The following is a 21,815-nucleotide window of genomic DNA, read 5'->3' on the forward strand; positions in this document are numbered from 1 at the left end:
ATTAAATTGATTTAAATTAAATTCTACAAATGGTCCGGAGCCGGGCACAGCTCCCGCGTCTGAGCAGAGCCTGTCCCCGCATCCCCCTTCCCTTCCCTTCTCTTCCCTTCCCTTCCCTTCCCCTTCCCCTTCTCCGTCGCTCCGCGGGTGCGCCCCGCTCCGCGCCCGGCTGCCCTCTCCGCCAGCCGGCTGACCCAGCCCTGCTTCTCTATTTCCATTTTTTAATATAAATATATATATAAAATGTAGATTTCCCCCCCCCCCTCTCTTTCGGAAATAAAAATAAAAATAAAAGCGCTTTGGCGACGCGCTCGCTCCATTTTCAGGCTTTCATTTCTATGGGGTTTTATATATTTTTTTCTCCCCCCCTCGCTTCTTCCCCGCAGTCTCTTGCGGGAGTGTGTCCGCGGAAAGCCCGCGGGCGCGCAGCACCGCTCTCCTCTCCGCGGGGAGAAGGATCCGCGGGTTCCCGCGCGGGGTATTTCAATCCAGCCAAGTGGAAAATAGACTTTCAACCCCCTTTGTGCAGGAGGGGAGGGCTGGCCCCCGCCTCCGCGGGCCAACAAAACTCAGAGCAGAGCCAAACTGCGGAGTGAACTCGGGACCGGCCCGCGCAGGGGCTGCGCGCCCCGCGCATCCCCCCCGCGCTGGGGAAAAAAGCCAAAAATCGCGAGTTATTGGAGGTTTTTTAATTTTTTTTTTTTATTGCCAGCGCAGGATCGGACCCGTGGGAAGAGCGGGCTTTTGTCCAGGGGGGAAGGTCCTGCCTTTGGAGGGGGCTACGCGGAGGGGAGCGGGGCTTGCGCGGGAGGCGGGGAGCCGCGGTGGGGTGCGGGGGAGGGCTACACCTCCCCTCCCTCCCACCCGGCCGCCAGCTCCCCGAGCCGCGGAGTTACAAACAGCCGCTGCGGGTATTTTTTTTATTTAAAAAGAAAAAAAGAGAGAAAAAAAAAAAGAAAAAAAAGGGGAAAAAAAAAAGAAAAAAGAGGATTTTTAAAAAATAATTTTAATTTTAAAAATTCTTTTTAAAGAAGAAAGAAAAAAAAAACCACGCAGCCGGAGCCCCTCTCCCACAACTTCGCGGCGCGCCTGCGGGAGCGGCTCCAGTCCAGTTTTTCGGGCGCTCCCTGCCTCCCCCTGCCCTCCCCAGCCTCCCCCTGCCTCCCCCTGCCCTCCCCTGCCTCCCTGCCTCCCCCTGCCTTCCCGCCTCCCCTGCTCTCCCCAGCCTCCCTGCCCTCCCCTGCCTCCCCCTGCCCTCCTCTGCCTCCCCCTGCCCTCCTCTGCCTCCCCCTGCCCTCCCCAGCCTCCCTGCCCTCCCCTGCCTCCTCCTGCCCTCCCCTGCCTCCCTTGCCCTCCCCTGCCTCCCTACCTCCCCCTGCTTCCCCAGCCTCCCCAGCCTCCCCCTGCCCTGCCCTCCCCTACCTCCCTGCCTCCCCCAGCCTCCTCAGCCTCCCCAGCCTCCCTGCCCTCCCCTCCCTGCCCGGCCCCGGCCCCGGCCCGAGCAGGTGAGGCCGCCCCCTCCTCCGGGCCCCGCCAGGTACCGGCCGTATTTGTACCGGCTGCCCGGGGCTTGCGGGTGCGTGGGCGCCCACGGGTGGGCGTGTGTGTGTGTGTGTGTGTGTGTGTGTGTGTGTGTGTGTGCGCGCGTGTGTATGTATGTGTGTGTGTGTGCGTGTGTGCGCGCGCCCAGGGGGAGGTTTCTTGCACACGCACACACACACACACACACACGCGCGCACCCGAAGGAACAGCCCCGCTCCGGCCCCCCCCTCCCCTCCCGGCTCACACCATGTTCCAGCCGTCTGCGAAACGCTGCTTCACCATCGAGTCTCTGGTGGGCAAGGACACCCACCTCAGCCCCGAGGAGCCCCCGCGTCCCGCCGCCCTCGGCTACCCCGGCCCCGCCGACGCCGCCGCCGCCGCCTTCGCCCCCGGCTTCCAGGGCGCTGCCGCCGCCGCCGGCCGGGCCCTCTACGGCAGCGCCGAGCTCGTCTTCCCCGAGGCCGTGGGGCACCCGGCGCTGCCCGTCGGGCCCCATCAGTTGGGGGGCTCGGCGCTGCCGCACCCCCACTCCTTCTTCGGACCGCAACACCGCGATCCCCTCAACTTCTACCCCTGGGTGCTGCGGAACCGCTTCTTCGGGCACCGCTTCCAAGGTGAGCTGCGGGGCACCGCCAACCGGCTCCAGGTCCTCCTCCCGGGGCGCGGAGAAGCGCGGAGAGGCGCGGAGCGAGGGCTGCCCTGCCCGGCACCGGGCGGCCGCGTCCCCCCGCCCCGGGGCCCGTTAACCGGGGAGGCCGAGGGAGACCCGGAGGCAAAACCTGTTGCTGCGGTTGCTGCACGCACAGCCGGTGCTCCGGCCGTTTGCACACCGGTGCCGGGCGCCTTCGCACACCCGGTGCCGGAGAGCCCTTACACGCCCGGTGCCGGTGCGTTTACACACCGGGTGCTCCGTGCGTTTGCACACCGGTGCTGAGTGCATTTACTCGCCCGGTGCCGGAGTGCGTTTACACACCGGTGCCGGAGAGCGTTTGCACAGCCGGTGCCGGTGCACTTGCACAGCCGGTGCCGGTGCGCTCCCGCAGCCGCAGCCCTGCAGCCGGCGTGCGGCTGCCCCGCGGCCCCGCTGCCGGTGCCCGGTGGGCGGGCGGGCGGGGGGGGCCGGAGCGGGGTCCCGGCCGGGCATCGCGGGGCTCCCGGGGACGGGACCGGCGCTGCCTCCTCCCTGCGCGGCGCCGCGGCTGGCGGAGCCGGGAGTTGGGGTTTCTCCTTCTCGGGAACGAAGGGAAAGATTGCGGTAGATCTCGGCTGCACAGCGAGGTTTTGTTTGATTTTATAGCTTTTCTCTGTTTTCTTTCTTTCTTCTCTTTCTCTCTTTCTTTCTCTCTTTTCTTTCTCTCTCTTCTTTCTCTCTCTTCTTCCTTTCTCTCTTTTTTCTCTCTTTCTTTCTCTCTTTCTTTCTTTATTTATTTATTTATTTGCTTTCTTTCTCTTTCTTTTTCTTCCTTTCTCTCTTTCTTTTTCTTTCTTTCTTTTCTCTCTTTCTTTTTATCTTTTTTTCTTTTTCTGTCTGTCTCTATCTCTTTGCTTTATCTTTCTTCTCTTTCTCTCCTTTTCTGCCTCTCCCTTTCTTATTTTCCTCTCCTTTCCTTTCTCTGTCTGTGTCCTGTCCCTTTTTCCTCTCCTCTCCTCTCCTCTCCTCTCCTCTCCTCTCCTCTCCTCTCCTCTCCTCTCCTCTCCTTCCGTCCCCGTCCCCCCGCTGTCCCCGCTGTCCCCGCCGCGATGCCCGGGGGGTCCCGGGGCCCGGAGGAGCCCCGATTAGGGTTATCTGCTCGGCACCAACCCCTCGCCTGGCTCCGGGCTGCGGCGGCTCCGCCGGGGGTTGCGGCCGCTGCCGGCGGCGCCCGGGGGCACCGGCCCGCCGGGACACGGCCCCGACCCGGCCCCCGCCGCCCCCACCGGACGCACCGGCCCCGGCCCCGGCCCGGGAGCGGCTCCGGGGGGTCCCCGCTCCCGCCCGGGGCCCGCAGGCCCCCGCTGCCTCCCCGAGTCCTCCCTCCGCCCGCTCGGCCCTGCCCGCCTGTGCCTTCTCGCCCTCTGGCTTCCTCGCCTTTTCCTTCTTCCCCTATGTTTTTTCCTCTTTCGTTCGTTTCTTTCTACCTTTTCTTTCTCTCTTTTCTTTCCTTCTCTTTCTTTCCTTCTCTTTCTTTATTTCTTTCTTTTTCTTTCTTGCTTTCCCACTTTCCTTCTCTCTTTCTTTCCTTCTCCCTTTCACTCTTTCCTTTCTTTCTTGTCTTTCTGTCTTATTTTTCTTTCTTTCTTTCTCGCTTCTCTCTTTCTGTCTCTTTTTTTTTCCCCTGTCACTTTCTTAGGCTGCCTCTCTCGTTCTCCTCTTTTTTATCTTCTTTTTCTCTCTTTCTCTCTGTTTTTCTCTGTCTCCTTCCTTCTTCCTCTCTTTCTTTCCTCTTCCTCCTGCTCTCCCCATCCATCCCTTCTCCCTCTCTTTCTTTCTCTCTCCTTTCCCTTTCCCATTGCCCCCGTGTCCAGCCCCACCATGGGACCGAGGGCAGCCGGGAGGGAGCATGGCCATGGCACCGCAGTGCCTGGGGGGGATGAATGCTGCCAGCTTGGGGTGGGGAACGTGCCCAGGGCCCCCCAATAATACCCCGTTGTCTGTCCTTCCTGGTCTCCCCAACATCCCCCCCCGGTCCCACAGAGGGGAACCTGCAGGGCTAGGGATGCCGGCACGGGACCCTGACTCCGTCTCTGTCCGCAGGGAGCGAGGTGTCCCAGGAGAGCCTGCTCCTCCACGGCCCCTTCGCCCGGAAACCCAAGCGCATCCGCACCGCCTTCTCGCCGTCGCAGCTCCTGCGGCTGGAGCGGGCCTTCGAGAAGAACCACTACGTGGTGGGCGCCGAGCGCAAGCAGCTGGCCAGCAGCCTCAGCCTCTCCGAGACCCAGGTACCCCCCGGCAGCCTCCCACCCACCCACCCCACAGCCGTCCGTCCCTCCATCCCTCCGTCCCTCCGTCCGCCGGTGGGAGCAGCTCGGCATCGGGCGGCGGAGACGGCGCCGACCCCATGCAGGGCTGGGGCTGCGCTTTGCAAAATCCCAGCTGGGTTTGTGCAGGAATCCCGCGTGGAAGCGGTGGCCGAGCCGTGCGGATTCACATGGGCTCGGGGTGGGTTTGGGTTGGTTTTTTTTTTTTGCCGCAGCGTTCGGTCGTTACAGTCGTCCCCGGCAGGGCTGGAGGCTGGGAATGCAGGTCTCGCGTCGTGCCACTCCGGAGCGGTTTTCCAGTGTTATTTCTTGCTTGCTTGGGGTGTTTTTCCCGAGAGCAATATACGGTTTTAAAAATCCAGTTAAAAAAGGAGCAGCAGCATGAGACCCTTCCCCGGAGAGCTGCAAAAATGCCCTTCAGTTGTGCTGCTTTGGTGTTGTACACAAACACCGCGGTGCCCGAAAGTCAGGATGGGTGCATAGATGGGTGCCTGCCGAAGGGCATTTATTTCAGCTGCAGCTTTCTGATTTTTAGAAAAGACATTTCACAGCCGTTTAGAAATGATGAGACCCAGGAGGACCGTAGGGATGAAACGAAACAGAAAAGCGTGCGGTGCTGGGGGAGAACAAGGGAGTTGGGGCTGAGCATCTCTGTGCGTGCTCGAGCCCCGTGTCCCGGCGAGCAGCTATTCCCAAATGCTCCGGGCGAAGGTACGCTGTTTCCCATTATATTTAGTAGCTGAATCGATGGAGAGAGTTTTCTCCAAATTCTGGCTAGGTAGTTTGGCCTATATTCTGAATTAATTTAAGTTTTATCCTTTAATTCAATTGGAAAATAAAGCTGGAGCCGTGGGTGTTCCCAGTACCCGCCTGGCTCATCCTTGCCGAGGCTCTGCCAAGCAAAACCTCCAAATACATCTCCGCAAGAGAGAAGTTACCGGGAGGGAAATGTCACTGTCACGGGGACAGCGGGAAACCGCAAGTGTGGATATCGGGGAGGATGGAGCGAGCCCACAAAATCCAGAGGCCGTTTATATCCCGATGCTGATGCTCTCCTGGCCCCCCCAGCCCCGCGGCTCGCAGGGCAGGGCAGTAGCGGGCACCCCAGCTCGGGTCCTTTCCTTGCTGCTTCTGTCACCTCTCCGGGCTGAAAATGATGTTAAAGGGGAAAAAAAAAAAACCACCAAACCCAAAGGTCAAAGAACAAACAGCAACTTGCCCGGGCGGAAAGGGCAGCTGCGGGATGCCCGAGGGGGAGCTCAGCGAGTCCCTCGGATTTTGCGTCGTTGCCCTGAGCCTAAATGCAATAACGCAATTTACTGGGGGAAAAAAGCAGAGGCATCCGTCCCTAAATCCGGGTGGAGATTTAGAAATGGAAAGAGGCAATATAGATACAGATTTTTTTTTTTTTATGCACTGCAGTGTATTTTGCAGTACGGTATTTCCATGTTTTTGGAAAGCTGCTGCAGGCGCTCGGCGCAGGGTAATTCATCACCTGCGGCAGGCAGCGGGTGCAGGTCACGGCGGGGGGCGTTGGCGGGGCCGGGGCCGGCTCCGTCCTTCCCGCAGCCCCACAGCTCCGGCCGGGGAAAGAGCATCAGGCTCAGGACCAGCAGCAGCAGCGGTCGCGGGGGGGCCCGCGGGGCGGCAGGGAAGACTTTTTCCCTTTCGGCTTTGTGGCTTTAGAAAAATAATCTTTTAAAAAAAAAATCTTCTTTTAATTACCTGGAGGGAGATAACCCCAATGAGTAGAGGGATGCGGTACGGGATGGGCATCAAAGTACCGGGACTGGCAGGGTGGGAGAGCCAGCCTGACCGGTGGCTGTGCCAAAAGCAGGCATTATTGTGGTTGTTATTATTGTCATTATTATTATTATATTATATATCCAGTGACGAATCCCCCACACACGCAAACCTCCCGTGGAAAACCACCCCCCGTGCTCCGTGACACACATCCCCGGTGTGACGCCGGGTGACACAGGCGCATTTTCACCTGGCGCAGACACCCAGCCCCACGTCCAAACCCACGGGTGGGGGCTGGTTTATTATTTTCGAGTGGGTTTAGCCGCTCCGAGAAGGGGCTGGCGGTTCTGGCTCTGCCTGGCCCTATTTCCCAGCTGCTTTTCCCCCTGGAAAAGGAAGTTTTGCCCTTTGGGCTGTGCCCGCTCCGGGAGCAACACCTGGAGCAGCCCGGGGGAAGGTGAAAAGGGTACGGGTACCTGCCCAGCGTCAGGAAATGCCTTGGGATATAGGGTGGGGAAGGGTGGAGGTGTTTAACCCCTTCCCAGCCTTTCTCTGCCCAAGGAGCTGCATTAGTCTGGGATAAGACAGGCCCACGCAACAGCCTCAAAAAAAAAGGGAATGGGAGAAAATCCAGCACAGGGTCCCGAAGCAAAGGCAAGCGTTCAATAAGTGGGATGAGGCAGGAGGACGCGTAGGGAGGGCTCGGTGGGGGGATGCGGGGTGGCCTGTGCAAGAGGAACCGTCCGTGGGGTTTGTGCGTGACGGGATGACACGGGGGGGAACACGGTGTGCGTGAGCCGGATGGCGTAACGAGCCTGGCGGCATAACGAGCCTGGCGGTCGGCGTGCCGCGGGGGTGCCAGGCGGCGTGGGTGCACCAGGGGTGGGATGCCTGTGCCGGGGAGGTGGGGAGCGGGGAAGAGGTGGGGGTACCACGCTGCGTGCTGTGGTCGTGCCGGGCTGGGCGACACAGGCGGTCACATCACCGTGCCCATCGCCGGTGGCGTCAGGTCACCCGGGAGAGCGCGCTGGGCTGGGAAATAACTTCCCTGCGTTAATTTTGCACGACGCAGCTCGGATCTCTCCGCAGAGCCTCTCCATCCCCGGCGGCACGTGGTGCTAACCCCACTCAGGGTCTCAAACCTGCCTTCCCAGAGGAAAAGCCTCACCCCGGCTCCTGCCAGCCGGAGGTTCGGGGTGATGACGGAGACGCCGTATATCCCCCGGCATCGTGCCTGCAGGGATGGAGGCACAGCAGCCCCGGCCGGTGGGTCAGGGCTGGCCGGGCACCGCAGACGCTCTGCGGGAGCGGTAATAATTAACCGAGCGAATGCCTGGGAGTCACAGGAGGAGAAAGATGCGCGTCCCAGATACAGGCGGAGAGCGGCTGCGCTGCAAAGCCGGGTGTGCCGGGGACCCTGCGCTGTGCCGGGGCTGGGTCTCCTGGAACTGCCGGTGGTCCCGCGCTGAGGACCATCCCCAAAACCAAGTTCTTAAAAGTTTTGAGGTGTTTTTAGAAGAAAAGTCCCAGCTGGGACCGCAGGCGTAGGCGAGGGTGCAGCGCTGATGCCTGGGGAGCTCCGCCGCCCTTCGAGGCGGTAGCACATTGGGGTGACAGCACGGCACAAGCGGTGTCACTGTGTCTGGCCCCAAGTGACACCAGGGCTGGTCCCTCTCGGTCATCACCCAGACCCATCCCCATGCCCTCAGCCTTCGGCAGGGTTTGGGACACAGGGCCGTTGTCCGGCGGAGCCGCACACGAAGCCACCGGATTTTAATTGTCCCCAGCTTGGTGATGGCAACGTCACCTTTTGGGCAGAGCTGCTTCTCTGGGTGCTGTCGGCATCCCCGAAGCCGAGCGTGATTTCCCGGTGGATGCGATGGCCCGCAGGGTGCTGCACGGGTGGGAGCCCATCGCGCGTGCAGGCAAAGCGGTGGATGGGAGCTGTCTATAGAGGCAGGACTGGGGTGCAGGAGCCATCCAGGGACCGTCCCCATCCCGCAGCAGGAGCATGGGGACGGTGGTGACCCTGGAGGGCAGGGCCAGCCCCGGGGAGCGGCCGGGCAGGGACCCCATGAGCATCGGATGCTCAAAAACCCGGCATGACAACGGTTAATGCGGCGAGGGTTTGGGAAGGGATAAACCCCCCTGCGCGTGGGGGTTTAAACCAATTACTCTTGGAGTCAGGATGAGGCGTCGTAGGGGGCAGCTTATCCCCCCGTTGCCCACTGTGAGGTTCTCACACTTCTCTCATTGTGGCTTCTGGCCTGTTGGAGCGAGGGATACGGTATCGGAGGGGTCAGGGAGCCCATCCAGCCTGGAAACATCCCCCTTCCCGCAGCCGAAACAGTCGGGAAGCGCAGGGGAGCCTCGTCCTGCAGGAGACGGCCGTACCCCGGTGGGTTTGAACCGAGCTGGGGAGGAAAGGCTTTACGTGCGGGAGCCGCTTCACACCCACCGCTGATTTCCACAGAGCCTCACTCAAGCATCTTAATTGCTTTATGCCTTAGTTTCCCCTTCTATAATTTAGGGATAAGGCAACTTCCCCGCTCCCAGAGGGCTGAGAGCTTTAATTAAAGTTTGCAAAGTGCTCTGCAGTCGTTGAATGAAAGGCGCCAGCTCAGTATTGTTCCAGAAATGCCCCAAAGCTAGGAAAGCAAATGGTTTGAGTCCAGGGCGGGGGGGTTTATAATATATACGGGTGCCATAAAGCAGCTGTTTCAATAGACTAAGCATGCCGTAAAGTCAAGGGCTCGAACTGCATTGCCTGCGCAGCACCCTGCAAGGGTTTTGCTCACCTGGGGAATGCAGCGAGGTGTGAACGCTGGCCGTCGCCTCGCTGCGAAAGGCTCCGGAGCCGAAAGCCAGTGTCGCCTGCAATGAATGCCGAAGGGGAAAGGGGGTGACGGTCCCGGGGGATGAGGTGCAGCAGTGGCTGCTTGGAGGGGCTACGGGCACTGCACCACCTGCGAGCGGGTAAATGCGTCAGCCTGGCCTGTGCTGGGCTGGCAGCGGCGGCCGAGCAGCGGCACCTAGTGTCCTGCGGGGCCTGGGAAGCCGGGCGGCATCCCGCATCCCTGCCTGCAGCATCCCGCATCCCTGCCTGCAGCATCCCGCATCCCGTCTGCAGCATCCTGCATCCCGTCTGCGGCATCCCGCACCACTGCTGTGCGGCATCCTGCATCCCTGGCTGTAGCATCCTGCACTGCTGCCTGCAGTATCCTGAATCCTGTCTGCGGCATCCCGTATCCCTGCCTGCAGCATCCCGCATCCCATCTGCAGCATCCCACATCCCCATCTGCAGCACCCTGCATCCCTGCCTGCAGCATCCCACACCTCCGCCTGCAGCATCCCACATCCCCGGCTGCACGGCATCCTGCATCACCAGCCGCACGGGTGCCTGCAGCACCCCACACCACCGACCGTGCGGGTGCTTTCAGCACCCCAAACCGACCGCCGTGTCCGTGCTGCCGTGCCCAGCCCCCGCCACAGGCCGCGCTCCCGGCGCTGGCATCAAGGGTGTGCGGGGTCGGAGCAGGACGCTCGGGGCCTCGGGCGGGCGAGGAGGGGGTTGCCTCCAAGGACGGGGACCCCGCTGCCCCTCCGGGCTCCTGGGACAGTGTTTGACCACCATCACAGTGGAAAAAGTTTCCTGAAACCTAAATGTGGTAAATTAATGATGTATAATTGTAATTATAATCTATCTATAATTAGCTACCTGGTTATATACAGTCCAGCCCAAGCCTAACGATGCCACCCTGGCCCTGGGGCACAGGTCCTCGCTGGAGGCGTGGGGCTGGCTCCCACGGGGTGGTCGGAGCCACGGCCGCTGTGCCCATGGCATCCTGACGCCAGCGACCAAATAAAACGGTGCTGGGTTTGTTCCCGCCGTGCTGTGCCAGTCGGGGCACAGCCCAGACACCGGGGTGATGGGCACCGGGTTGCGGTGCTGTAAGGAGGGTCCCGTGTGCCCGCTGGCCCCCTGTCTGAGGAGCGATGGAGTGTCCTTCACCCGTCCTGGGTTTCTCCGAGGCCGGGATGTGCAGCAAAGCAGAGCTGGGAGGCGGCAGCACCCCTCACCCTGCAACCCACCACGGTTGTTCCCCCTTTCCAGCTTGCCATGGGCGGAGGGGAAACTGAGGCAGGGCAGGGTGGCCGTAGGAGCGCTCCTGGGGGAACAGGGACTTCTTTTTTGTTGATCTCCGAGGAAAACTGAGCTTGCTACCTGGTTGCAGCACCGTCCCTGGCCGGGGCCGGCTGTGCCGGGACCCCCGCGAGCGCCCGTCTCTCCTTCTCCCCCAGGTGAAAGTGTGGTTCCAGAACAGGCGGACGAAATACAAACGGCAGAAGCTGGAGGAGGAAGGACCCGACTCGGATCAGAAGAAGAAAGGTTCCCACCACATCAACCGATGGCGCCTCGCCACCAAGCAGTCGAGCGGAGAAGACATCGACGTCACCTCCAACGACTAAGGCAGGGACAGGCTCCTGGTGCAGCCACCATGGAGAGGAACCCGGGGGAGGAAGGGGGGACACAGGCGGCATCACCAAACGAACTCTAAGGACGTCGCCGAAGCCGCCGCCGCCGCCGCCGCCTCCCGCTGCCTTTCCTCCGGGGCGCCCGGCCTGAGCGGGGACCCGCACCCCGTCCCCCCCCGCCACCCGGGGCGTCCCTCGGAGGTGCTTTTTGGGAAGCTCCCGCCGCTGAGCCGAGGAGGAAGAGGAGGCTGCCGGGGCGCCCGCGGCCCCGGGACGCGACCGCGCATCCTCCTCCGCGCTGGAAGCCATCCGTCAGCCATGAGATCAAATAAAACCGTCCTACCTAGAAGCTCAATGTACCCAACCCCTTTTTCATTTCCCTTTTTATTTTTCGCTTTTTTTTTTTTTTCGCCTCCTTCCTTTTCTCCATTGTTTTTTGTGGGTTGTTTTTGTTTTTTTTTTTACACAGTTTTATTTTAATTTATTCTTTTATTTTTGTGCCTGTGTGCGTGCGTTCCCTTGTCGTAGGTAGTCAGCAGCTGTAGCGTGTGTTACTGCGTGGTAATAAAAAGCAAAATGCGCTGGAAAGCTGTCTGGTTGCCTCGGCGGGGCGGGGGGACAAGGGGACCGTCCCCCTCTCCCATCGCCGGTCGAATGGCCACGGGGATGCCGGTGCATGGGGGGGACTGGGTGTCACCAGGGAGGGATGGGTCCCATGGGAGCGATGGAGCTGGGAGAGCCTGGTGGCCCCACCGTGGTGGGTGCTGGGGGGATGAGGATGGCCGGGGGATGAGGAAGGGGGGGGTGGGTCCCTCGGGGGTCCCCGGTGGAGCAGGGCCACCGCCGGGGTGGCCGCAGGTATGAGAGGTATGCGGCGGCTTCGGGGCCGGCAGCGTCACACCTGCGCCGGGGGATTGAATGTCGGGGAGAGGCAGGATCCCAACGGCCCTGCTTCCCTCCCGGCCCCCCGGGAATAGCCCCCAGACGCGGGGTGCCGGGGGCGGGCGAAGGGACCCCCCAGCAGCGAGGGACTTGGGCGGGGGCTCTTGAGGGACGAAGGTTGGGCGTCCTGTCCACATCTCGCTGGAGTTTGGGGGAAAGAACGCTTATAATTATTATATATAAAAATATATATGTTAAAAATATACACAAATACAGTAATTATATATAAGATATACCATATATACACATATATATATACACATTATACACATACATATATATGCATGCACACAATATATACACATGTGTGTATATATACTGTATTATGTGTATTTCATGTTACATATATTTTAATAGTATACACACAATATACACACATATTTGTGCATATAATGTATATATATATTGTATTTTATAATGTATATTATCTATAATTATATATAATTGCATATTTTAAAATATATCTTTACCTATTATATATTTTATTATATATGATACATTATAATTATATATAATATTTTATATATATATGTACACACACACACACATATAACAATTCCTGCTGTCTGGAAAGCCCCCTCCCCACATCCCCTCATGCTGTAGGGAAAAGCCCCACCCCTGGCAGCTTCTCCCCTGGCAAACCAGCCCACAAGAAATTTGTCTTTTCAGACGAGACCTTTGAATCCCGACATCCGCATCCTCCTTCCCCTTAAACAGCCGCACGCGGGTCGGAAGGCTTTAAACTCTTTTATTCCAGACAGATCCGAGTGTTACACAAAGTGTCGCGGTCGATAACTCTATCGAGAAGGTTAAAAAGAGCCGGTGCGCGCGGCAGGGTGCCCGAGGGCGGCAGGGGTCCCTGCGCCGGCGGGGGTCCCGCGGAGGGACCGCTGGAAGACGTGCCGGTGCTGGCGGGTGACCCCCCCGCCGCGTCCCAAGGGACTTGCCATTAACGCGGTTATAAGGTGCATTCAGATCGGGTGCCGGAGGGCGACTGCATGAGAAGGGGCAGCTGAGGATGTTGGGTGCAAAATAAACCACAAAAAAGGGGAAAAAAGCCCAAAAGTGGATGTTTCCTAAAGCGACCCGGGGAGATACCCAGGGCTGGGGGTATCTACCACCACCGGGACCACTTCAAGCCTCCACCATCTGCACACCCAACACCAGGAACGCTGTCAGAGCTTCTCTGATGAGCCTATTTGTACCCTAAAAAGCTTTGCTCAAAGGCTGTCGGGCTCTCGCCGCAACACGCCAGCACCCCCGCGCTCCCCCCCCGCGGCTGGAGGGCATCCCAGGCTCCGGATCTCCATCACAGCCCTTCAAGAGAAGCCAACCGAAGTGGGGGGACGCTATGTGGCATCGGTATAACCCTGAGATCTACCAGCATCGCTTGTCCCAGGGTGGCAGGGTCCAGCACCGGCCGGGTCATCCTGCATCCCAGCGATGCGTGGTGCTGGCACGGGCAGCAATCGGGGCGACCCGTTGCCTGCCGGCGCTGCCCGTCCTGCCGGGACCTGGGCACCCGCCGGCACTCTGGGATGCAGAGCAGAAAAAATGAGCAACAAGCAAAAATGGAAGGAGCTGAGCTGTGCCCGAGCTTAAGGGTGGGTTCAGGACACGGGGGACACAACCCCGGGGTTGTCCCCCTGGCTGTCCCCTGGCCGGCTCGGGGAGCAGCCAACAGACACGTCTTCCAGGAGGGACTCAAAACTTCTCGCTGGCACCTTTTGCTGCAACCTGGTCCTCATTATTTCTTAATTAACATATCCAAGAAATCAATTAACTGCGACATTTCTAATTAAAATACTACAGGAGATGATCATCTCATTATTATTATCTGCTGAGGTGAACAACTTGATGTGTGTGGTGGGTTTTTGCGCTCCCCATTTCTTCCACTTCCCCAATTATAGGAAATAAGAAATGCAAATGGTTGGGTTGTTCTCGCAAACCGAAGGCTCCTTTTTGTACATTAGGAAAGTCGAAGAGATTAATTAGCCATTAAGTGAATGTGCATAATGTTATCATTAGCTGTTGTGTGTAGTCTTTTCTGGCACAATTTGCTGTCCTAATAAACAGGACTAATGTGCCACCGCTTCCCCAGCTCCACGCTTTTCATTCCTAATGCTGCAGGAAGAGTTGAGCGTGGTATTTTGGTGCTCGCCGGCGGTTCCACCACGGACGGCAGCAACCACGCTGAGCCCAACCTTGAGCTGCCTGCGAGTGAAATGGTCTTTTAAGATCCGTAAGGGTCAGGTTTGTGTCTGCTGAGCCTTTCTGCTGCTTTTAAATAAAAATAAAGAGGGTGCATCTCGACACTCCCTGCGTTGGGATGGTGGGGGCTCAAAAGCTGAACCTCATCAGCTGGCTTCAGTGTCCCAGCGCGGGGGATCTTGTGTTCCTCAAGAGTTTGGGACCATGGGACCACCAAAACGTGCTCCTGATCCACGTACCTCGTCCTGCCCACCACCGAGCCAGGGGACAGCGAGGGGAAGAGCAGCAGGGACAGGTCTGGGCCATCCTGACTGCCTGGAGGAAGGGGACACACATGGGTTTGGGAGACGTAGGGTCGAGTCCTCGGGTCTCCAACCTCTTGGGCACTGCTGCTGCAGGCGCTACCTCGCAACGCCAGACCTGCAGGTGCTTTCAGAAGAGGTTAGACAAGGGAACCGAACCCCGCGAGGTGGTGGCTCTCCCTTCCCAGCTCCAAGCAGGAGCAGCTTTGGTGCTTTGGGCGGGGGGCACAACATTTGGAGTTGCGTTTGAACAAAATTCGAGAGCAAACGTCGTCTCCAACCTGCTCAGAGATAAACACCGGCGAACGCCTGACTCAGAACCCCGGGACGTATCCATTTCTCAGCGCAAACTCTGCTGAGATGACTGAGACCCGTTTTCATGACACATAAAGCGAAACAAGTTTGACGGGGTTTGTACGGGAAGACGGTAAATCCAGACTCATTTAGACCGTTTGATTGTCACTTGTTCGACTGCGCAGCTGCTTTTGAGCCGAGCCATAATCTCGCAGCGCGGCTCCTCTGACATCCCTCAAGCTGGTCCTCACCCGCTCCAGCAGGATCAGGCCCTCGCGATTCACAGGCGCCGCGCGGCTTGATAAGCCCCAAGTCTCTTCTCCAAACCAACGCAGTTCTTACTGAGCATCACCGGATTAACGGGACCAGCACCCCCTGCTAATTAACGCAGCCGGAACTCTGCAGGTGATGTGTGCGCAGGGAAAGCATCCGTACTCGCTTCCCATCACGGAGAAAATTGGGAATTGGCTCTTTCCCAAGGCAGAACTTGCTTGATCCATGCTTTTCCTGAAGAAATACAGCAAGCAAAGCCCTGACTCCTTCCCTGCGCTGCAAATTCCTCGTTCCATCTGCGGGCCCGGCAGGTAGCCGGAGCTCACAGCCACTGAAATCTTTGATCGGTGATCACCATGCAAAACCAAATCACCGCTTCTCTCCTTGCTCCACCTCTCCGAAACCTCGCGGCAAAGGGCAGTCTCCATCTCTTCTTCCTCCCCGCCCCCCCAAAAAAAAAAGCCTGGGATGAACAAGCTTTGCAGCAGAACGGTTCAGGCAGCGACAAAACCCACCGGGGAAGGGGAAATGATCCACCCAGACAGACGTCGGAGCCAGGAGGCTTCTCCCTGTCAACACAAGAGGCTGCTTCTGTCTCAGCCTCGCATTTCCATTCAGGAGGAGGAAGGCAGCAAGTTGTGCCTCCGTGCAACACGATGCAGCTTGGCTCCTAACTTCTGTGGGCTCGGCGGAGCTGTAAACTGAAGTTTTAGGCTCAGAGTAGCTTTTTCCCCTCGTGTGGATGTGTGTGCAAGGGGGTACCTGCATCCCCAGCATCCCACCACGGTCCTCACCTCCTCCCACGCCTTGCAGCAATGGAAAGGGCCCTTTTTCAGGCGCACAGCTCGTCCCAAGGCTCTCCGAAGCCTTGCCGCTGCGGTTCCCATCGGCCGGCTGCTGTTCGGGGATTGCCAGCGTCCCTGCTCCCCTCTCCCACTGCTGCGGGGAGTTACTCGCCCCCAAGGCAAAATACAGGGCCTGATTCTGCGCTGCGCTGCCCGTAGGACAGATGCCCATGAAAATGTCCTCAGGACAGATGCCACCTGCTTGCAGCCTCTGCAAATCCCACCCGGAGCGGATGGGGTGGCCTCGCTTCCTCCGGAGCATACATTCATCTCATCTAGTGCATTAGAGGAATTCTACTGCGTTAAATTCAGCTGTCCTTTACCCTGGTGTAAATCCAGATTAGCTCATGAGTGTAACTGGACCCACTCTGTGTTTCCACCAGTGTCAGGGACCAGGAGCTGGCCCATCAACAGCAGCTATGGAGAGCCCGGAGCCGGCCTCTCCTCCCCTGCACGCTGGCATGTAAATCCATAAAATTGATTTGTTTCGTGCAATTATTTCTGATTTACACCAGTGCAGGGACAGAATCAGTCTTCCTGAGCCGGCCTGACCGTTGCGTGACTCCAGTCCCTACTGGTGTGACTCCAGCCCCTACTGGTGTGACTCCAGCGGGGAGCGAGAGCAGCCAACGGTGGAGGAGCCCCCGGCGGGGCTCAGGCCTCCCGATTTCAAGCATTGCAATAAGTCCTTCGAATACATTCTGCGTCAGTGGCGATTTGGTTCCCCCTGCTCCCCCCACCCTCCCCAAAACCCCCAACAAACTGGCATTTGAAGGATGACAGCCTGTGCCTTCGGCTGTGTCCATCACCACGGCTCCATCCCCAGAGGCAGATCTTGCTGTCGGCATGGTCTTCTACTGGTGACCATGTTCAAAATCTGCATTAACTCCTCTGGTCCTCAGGGAGTCACTCGGGGTTTACCTTGGATACAAGATATCAGAAAGCCAAATTATGGCCCCAAACCCATGTGAGGGTAGGATTCGGTGCAGTGCTGGGGAGACTTGCCCCACCTCACTTTAAGCACCCCAAAGTGGAGTAGTTGAAGAGACAGACAGACAGACAGCCATCTCCAGAGGGCAGTTCACCCCTCTGATAATGCAGACTCACGAAGCCATCAGCTTGGCACGGCTGCCAGGCAAAGCTGTCTTGTCCATCGTTTTCTGCTTTGGGTCTCCTCTGCACTGGCACAAGGCTTTGGACAGTGTTGGTTTTGCTGTCTGAAAGCATTGGCAAAAATACAGAAGAGAAGAAGAAGAAGAAGAAGGAAGAGGAGGAGAAGGAGGAGAAGAAGAAGAAAGAGGAGGAGGAGAAGAAGAAGAAGAAGAAGAGGAAGAAGAAGAAGAGGAAGAAGAAGAAGAAGAGGAAGAAGAAGAAGAAGAAGAAGAAGAAGAAAGAGGAGGAGGAGATGAAGAAGAAGAGAGGAGAAGAGAGGAGAAAGAGAAGGGAAGCGAAGTGAGACGTGAAGCGAGAAGAGAAGAGAAGAGAAAGAAGAGAAAGAGAAGAGAAGAGAAGAGAAGAGAAGAGAAGAGAAGAGAAGAGAAGAGAAGAGAAGAGAAAAGAAGAGAAAAGAAGAGAAAAGAAGAGAAAAGAAGAGAAAAGAAGAGAAAGAAGGAAGAGAAGAGGAGAAGAGTTCCAGTTGGAAGGGACCTACAATGATCATCTAGTCCAACTGCCTGACCACTTCAGGGCTGACCAAATGTTAAAGCATATTATGTCCTCAGACAACTAGCTTAGCAAAGCGTAGCTTAGCCAATTAGTTTAGATTAACAACCATACTTTTAGAGGGTCTACATTAGGTGGGACAAACCCCATCCTTCGTGTCTGTGCAAAGGAAAAGAGCAGATCGATCGTATTTTTGCTATAAGATCCCTTCCTATTCAAGGTGTGGGCACGTTGGCTTTCCAGTATCTTGAACCCCGGGCAAAAGCCCTTGCAGATACGCCCGGCGGTAGTCTCCTGTGACACAAAGTCTTGCAAGTGCAATGAACGGCAGGATGCCACCAGGACCATCTGCAGAAGAAGGAGGGAGGGGTGGAGGGCGCACAGGCTATGACCTTCGCTGTGCTAACGGAGCGTTGCACGTTGAACCATGGAAGGCTGCTTTCGCACATGATCACTGGGGCAGGATCGGCATGAAATCAATACAGGACACTTATCAAACACCCTATCGAGCGCTTCGCATTCATGCACCTGTTGATCTCTACGGAATTATTTTTGCGCGGCGTTAGTGTGGAGATTTAATTCGCGTTGAAAACAAAGTTTGCTCGGTGAAGCCTGCTTTCATGTAGTTAGGTATAACCATGTAAACACGCCGTTAAACATCCCTCCATGCAGTGCTATTAAGTTCTGAGATTATTCTTTAGCTAGTTCTCTAAAGTGTTTGAATGTAATTTTTTTGTTGCTGCTCCTGTTGCTAATTTAAAACTTTTAATATTAATCTTTCTGACTGGTGTGAGGCGTCAGTTCTCTGCAAGTGTTAATTTACTCCCAGTTCGCCGGGAGCGGGAATACGTTACTATCGCTGAGCTCTACGATTTGTTTTCTCTTGTTGTTGTTTTCTTTTACCCAGTCGGGATCTCAAGTTTCCCCCTTTCCCTCCCCAGATCTTCTGGGCTGAGATTGTCCGCTTCCACTTACAATCCTTTATTGTAGACTACAGTCTTACTGGTGGTGGCCATTGCGATTTCTGGCTCCAGCCGAGATGTCTCAATCTGAAATCAAAGAGGAGGCAAGATCAGAATCGGTATCGCGTTGTTGTCCTGCAGCAGGAGCTCGACAGATCAATAAATTAATGTGGAGAAGTAGGATATGTAAATAATACGATGTCAATCATGCCTTTTCTGTGTCACTTTAATGAGCTTTATTCTGCTGAAGTCTCAAAACAACCCTGTTTGGATTGATTTATATTACATGAAATGATGCACGCTCGCTGCCTTGCAATATTCGATGAATTACAGAGCGTCTCTGAGAATCAAACGGATCCCACTCATCATTTTCCTGGAGAGATCCCTTCCTTTTCCCGCAGCCAAGGTCCCCTCGCATGGTGCTAGAAGGAATCGAGTCCCCGGAGCTGCGCTTTGCACCTGTAGGGACCCGGCAAAGCCAAGGGCTGCCTGGTGACACGAGGGGACAGCACACCCTCATTTGTCTCCTGGACCAGGGCTCTGTATCCTCCCAGGAGGATGGATCGCAGCTAAAATCTTATCTACCCCTTTCTCTCTCTCTATAAAATCTCCAGCCCTTTCCTAATTTTTTCCTTTTGCCAGCTTCGCGCAAAGCTTTCCCTTGCTCTGAAATCACTCCGAACCTTTGCATCCCTGGGAGGGATCCGTGGTGCTCCCGGTTCCCGCGGCAAGCGAAGATCCCGCTCCCAGCCGGGACAGGGCACCTTGCAAGATCAGACTTTTAGAAATCCTATACATTGAATTGACGCTGTTGCTGACACAATGCTAGGAACCCACGTTAAAATCGAAATGCTTTTGAAAATGTTTAACCTAGTTAGACAAATTAGCAAAAATTTGTGCAAAACAATTTAGGTATTTAAAATATTCAATGTTTTTAAAAACTGGAAAAACTGTTCTTAGCTTTCAGCTGCAAAAACCCAACAAAATATAACATCAAAGCAATCTTAACATGAGGTGCAACATAACCCTTCAGCAAAGCTGTTAAACAGCTACTGAAGCATCATGGGAAATAGCACTTCATTTATTCAAATGCACATATGTCAGGTTTTTGCACCATATGTCATTCCAAGCTATTTACAGTAATAATTAAATCTTAATCAACGTTTAACCTCTGTAAAATGTTTGAAGGGATCTAATCACCCTTCAGACTGCACTAATGAAGGAGAAATATATAAACATAAAAAGAAAATGATGCATAGATAGCACACCAGAAAGAACAGTAATTGCAAAATTGTATTTCTTTTAAATATAATCAGCAAATTATGTAAAGTAAGCCAACGAGTATTTTAAGTGAAGACATCTTGGGTGTCAGAGGTGTGATCAGCTAATTTTGTACTGCTATCCATAACAGATGTAGCATATTTTCTTTTAGTGCCATTATTAGCAACTTCACCATTTCTTTCTGTGCTGAAACACAAAGTGAAGCGTTGTGCCGGGGAGAGTGCCCGGCAAAGGTGCAGGAGAGGCGATTCTCACGTACACCGGCACTGACGGGATCCATTTTGAGGGAGGATTAACTCTGATCTGCCTGGCTCTGACACAGCTTTTCTTCCTATTGTTTTCTTATTTTTTCTTCCCGAGACAGAAAGAAAAGCTCTGAGGTATCGGGGCTGGGTGGTTTCACCCACTGGTATGAAAATACCAAGGTGGGAAGCGCTTTGAAATGACCTGGAATTGGGTGGTCTGACCCTGACCGTCCATGCTGGCGTCGGTAGGGCTTGGGGACGTGGGGCAGCTCGGACAGAGCAAAACCCAGCCTGCTCCTGGGACGTCTCCGCAGAAAGCTAACAGAGAGCCACCAACAGTCCCTTCCTCTCCAGTGGGGGACGGAGAGGTGGGAGCTCCAAGAAAAGCCACGTCTGCCTTGGTGGACCCCAGATTAATGGTCTGAAAGCAAGACCTATGGGGAAACGTTGAGGACTTGGATGTGCTGAGTCTAGAAGAGAAAAGTCCCAGGGAGGCAGAGTGGTATTTGCGTGTGCAAGAGGCTACGGCACAGAAGAAAGGAGTAATGTTTTGTTCACGCTCTCTTGGGACACAATTCAAAAAGCATTGAGTAAGATCCAAGCTGAACAGCAGGAAGAGTATCCTAGTGGGAAGGAGCAAAGTATTGCAACCAAATGCTTGGGGAAGGTGTGGTGTCTCTGTGGTGGGAAGTTTTTAGCACAAATTAGATGAAACCCATCGAGAATGGTTTAAGCAGAATTGAGCTTGTCTTGGTGGAAGGAGACAGATGAGATAACTGCTTGTAGGTCCTTTCGGCTTCCTTTCCATGGGTCCGGGAGGGAAACAGCCTCCTTTCCCTGCATGGCTGAGCTCTTCATTCACGGCAAGGCTGTACACAAGGCTGTTAGATGGGACGGCTTTAGGAGGGACAGGGTTGAGGTGTGGTAGTTCAGAGACAGATTATGGTGTCTGAGCAGAAGGACAAGTGAATGAATACCTAATGCAAGATGGACACGTGGTCAGGGACTCCTCTGAAGATCTTGAAAGAAGATACAATCGGTCACAGGCATTGGTTTGGAGCTGCGTATTACTGAGCTCAATTAAGACCCTTCCTGAAGCCTGAGAAGATGCAATCTGCAGATCCCCTTCTGGGTGACTTTAATAAAGCAGGTATTAAAAACTGCTCTAAAGCCTCAGCTACAGGAGCTCCAAGAGATGCATCTGCACCAAGGAGGCAGGTACAGGAGGGACGTGCTCCACAGCAGCACTGACAAAGCCCTTCAGAAATGCATCAGGAGTAACTTACTCCTCTCACTGGGAAATCAAACACAGAAGAATGGGGAGAAGCATTCGAGTGGTAGGCTACAGATATTAAGACAACGTTAAGACACAACCTTATTGTGTACCAGTTCAGTCTTTGAATGCCTCAGGGTTTTTTGTTGGAAAGTGTAATTTCACCTATTTTGGTGTAGACTGCTACTCTAGCTAGGATGTTCAGCATCCTGGACCTGCATGGCCAACCTTCCACTGGACATGGCATCGTGAAATGGATCTGGAGACCACAATTTCTTGTCAAGTTTCTTGTGACTTAACTGCAAAGAAGACCCCCAGCAGGATCCTTCTTGGTCATGGGCACACTGGGAACCCCTTCAACAGGGAACGCCTGCCATGAGGGTGCACTGAGCAACAGGTTGAACCCTGTTGGGACTACACTTGATGGGACCTGCCCCCCCACACACAGGGCGACTTTGTCCTTTCAAACTGAGCGCCCACCATGGGACTGGGTTTGAATTGTGTCCATCCTCTTCCTCCCGATGAGGTAGATCTACCTGTCCTGGGGCAAAGGATGGATCCCCTTCTGGGATGACAGCACTGAGGTGCCTACCAGAAAAGGCCCTTCAACAACGAATCCAGGAGAACAGAAGTCCAGGAGGGACGCAAGCTCACAACAGCACTGAGGGAACCGCGGTGTAAAAGCACCGCTCCCAGAGGGTGCTACAGGGGGCTGGTTTGGGAAAAAAAACAGGCTTTCAGGCTGATGGCTGCATGAGCATCAGTGCAGCATTGACCGCTCGGTATCCTGACATATGGGAGACACT

General features: G+C 55.9%; 2 protein-coding genes across 4 annotated transcripts in view; one reads left to right on the forward strand and one right to left on the reverse strand.

The window, feature by feature from the left end:
- The first annotated feature begins 999 nt into the window (after positions 1-999).
- On the forward strand, positions 1,000-11,304 carry EMX1 (empty spiracles homeobox 1). Its single transcript, XM_075148338.1, has 3 exons — positions 1,000-2,156; positions 4,277-4,461; positions 10,546-11,304. Exons 1-3 carry the CDS (start codon positions 1,790-1,792, stop codon positions 10,711-10,713), a joined length of 720 nt encoding a protein of 239 aa, XP_075004439.1. The 5' UTR covers positions 1,000-1,789; the 3' UTR covers positions 10,714-11,304.
- Positions 11,305-12,295: 991 nt separating this feature from the next.
- SFXN5 (sideroflexin 5) overlaps positions 12,296-21,815 on the reverse strand; it is a 107,246-nt gene continuing 97,726 nt past the window's right edge. For all 3 annotated transcript variants that reach the window (XM_075148341.1, XM_075148339.1, XM_075148340.1), the window contains one exon: positions 12,296-18,297. In XM_075148341.1, the coding sequence (XP_075004442.1) occupies positions 18,220-18,297 (78 nt within the window). In that variant the 3' untranslated portion in view covers positions 12,296-18,219. The remainder of the gene's footprint in view (positions 18,298-21,815) is intronic.

The sequence above is a fragment of the Calonectris borealis genome, chromosome 4 (genome assembly GCF_964195595.1).
Source record: "Calonectris borealis chromosome 4, bCalBor7.hap1.2, whole genome shotgun sequence".
Taxonomy (NCBI): domain Eukaryota; kingdom Metazoa; phylum Chordata; class Aves; order Procellariiformes; family Procellariidae; genus Calonectris; species Calonectris borealis.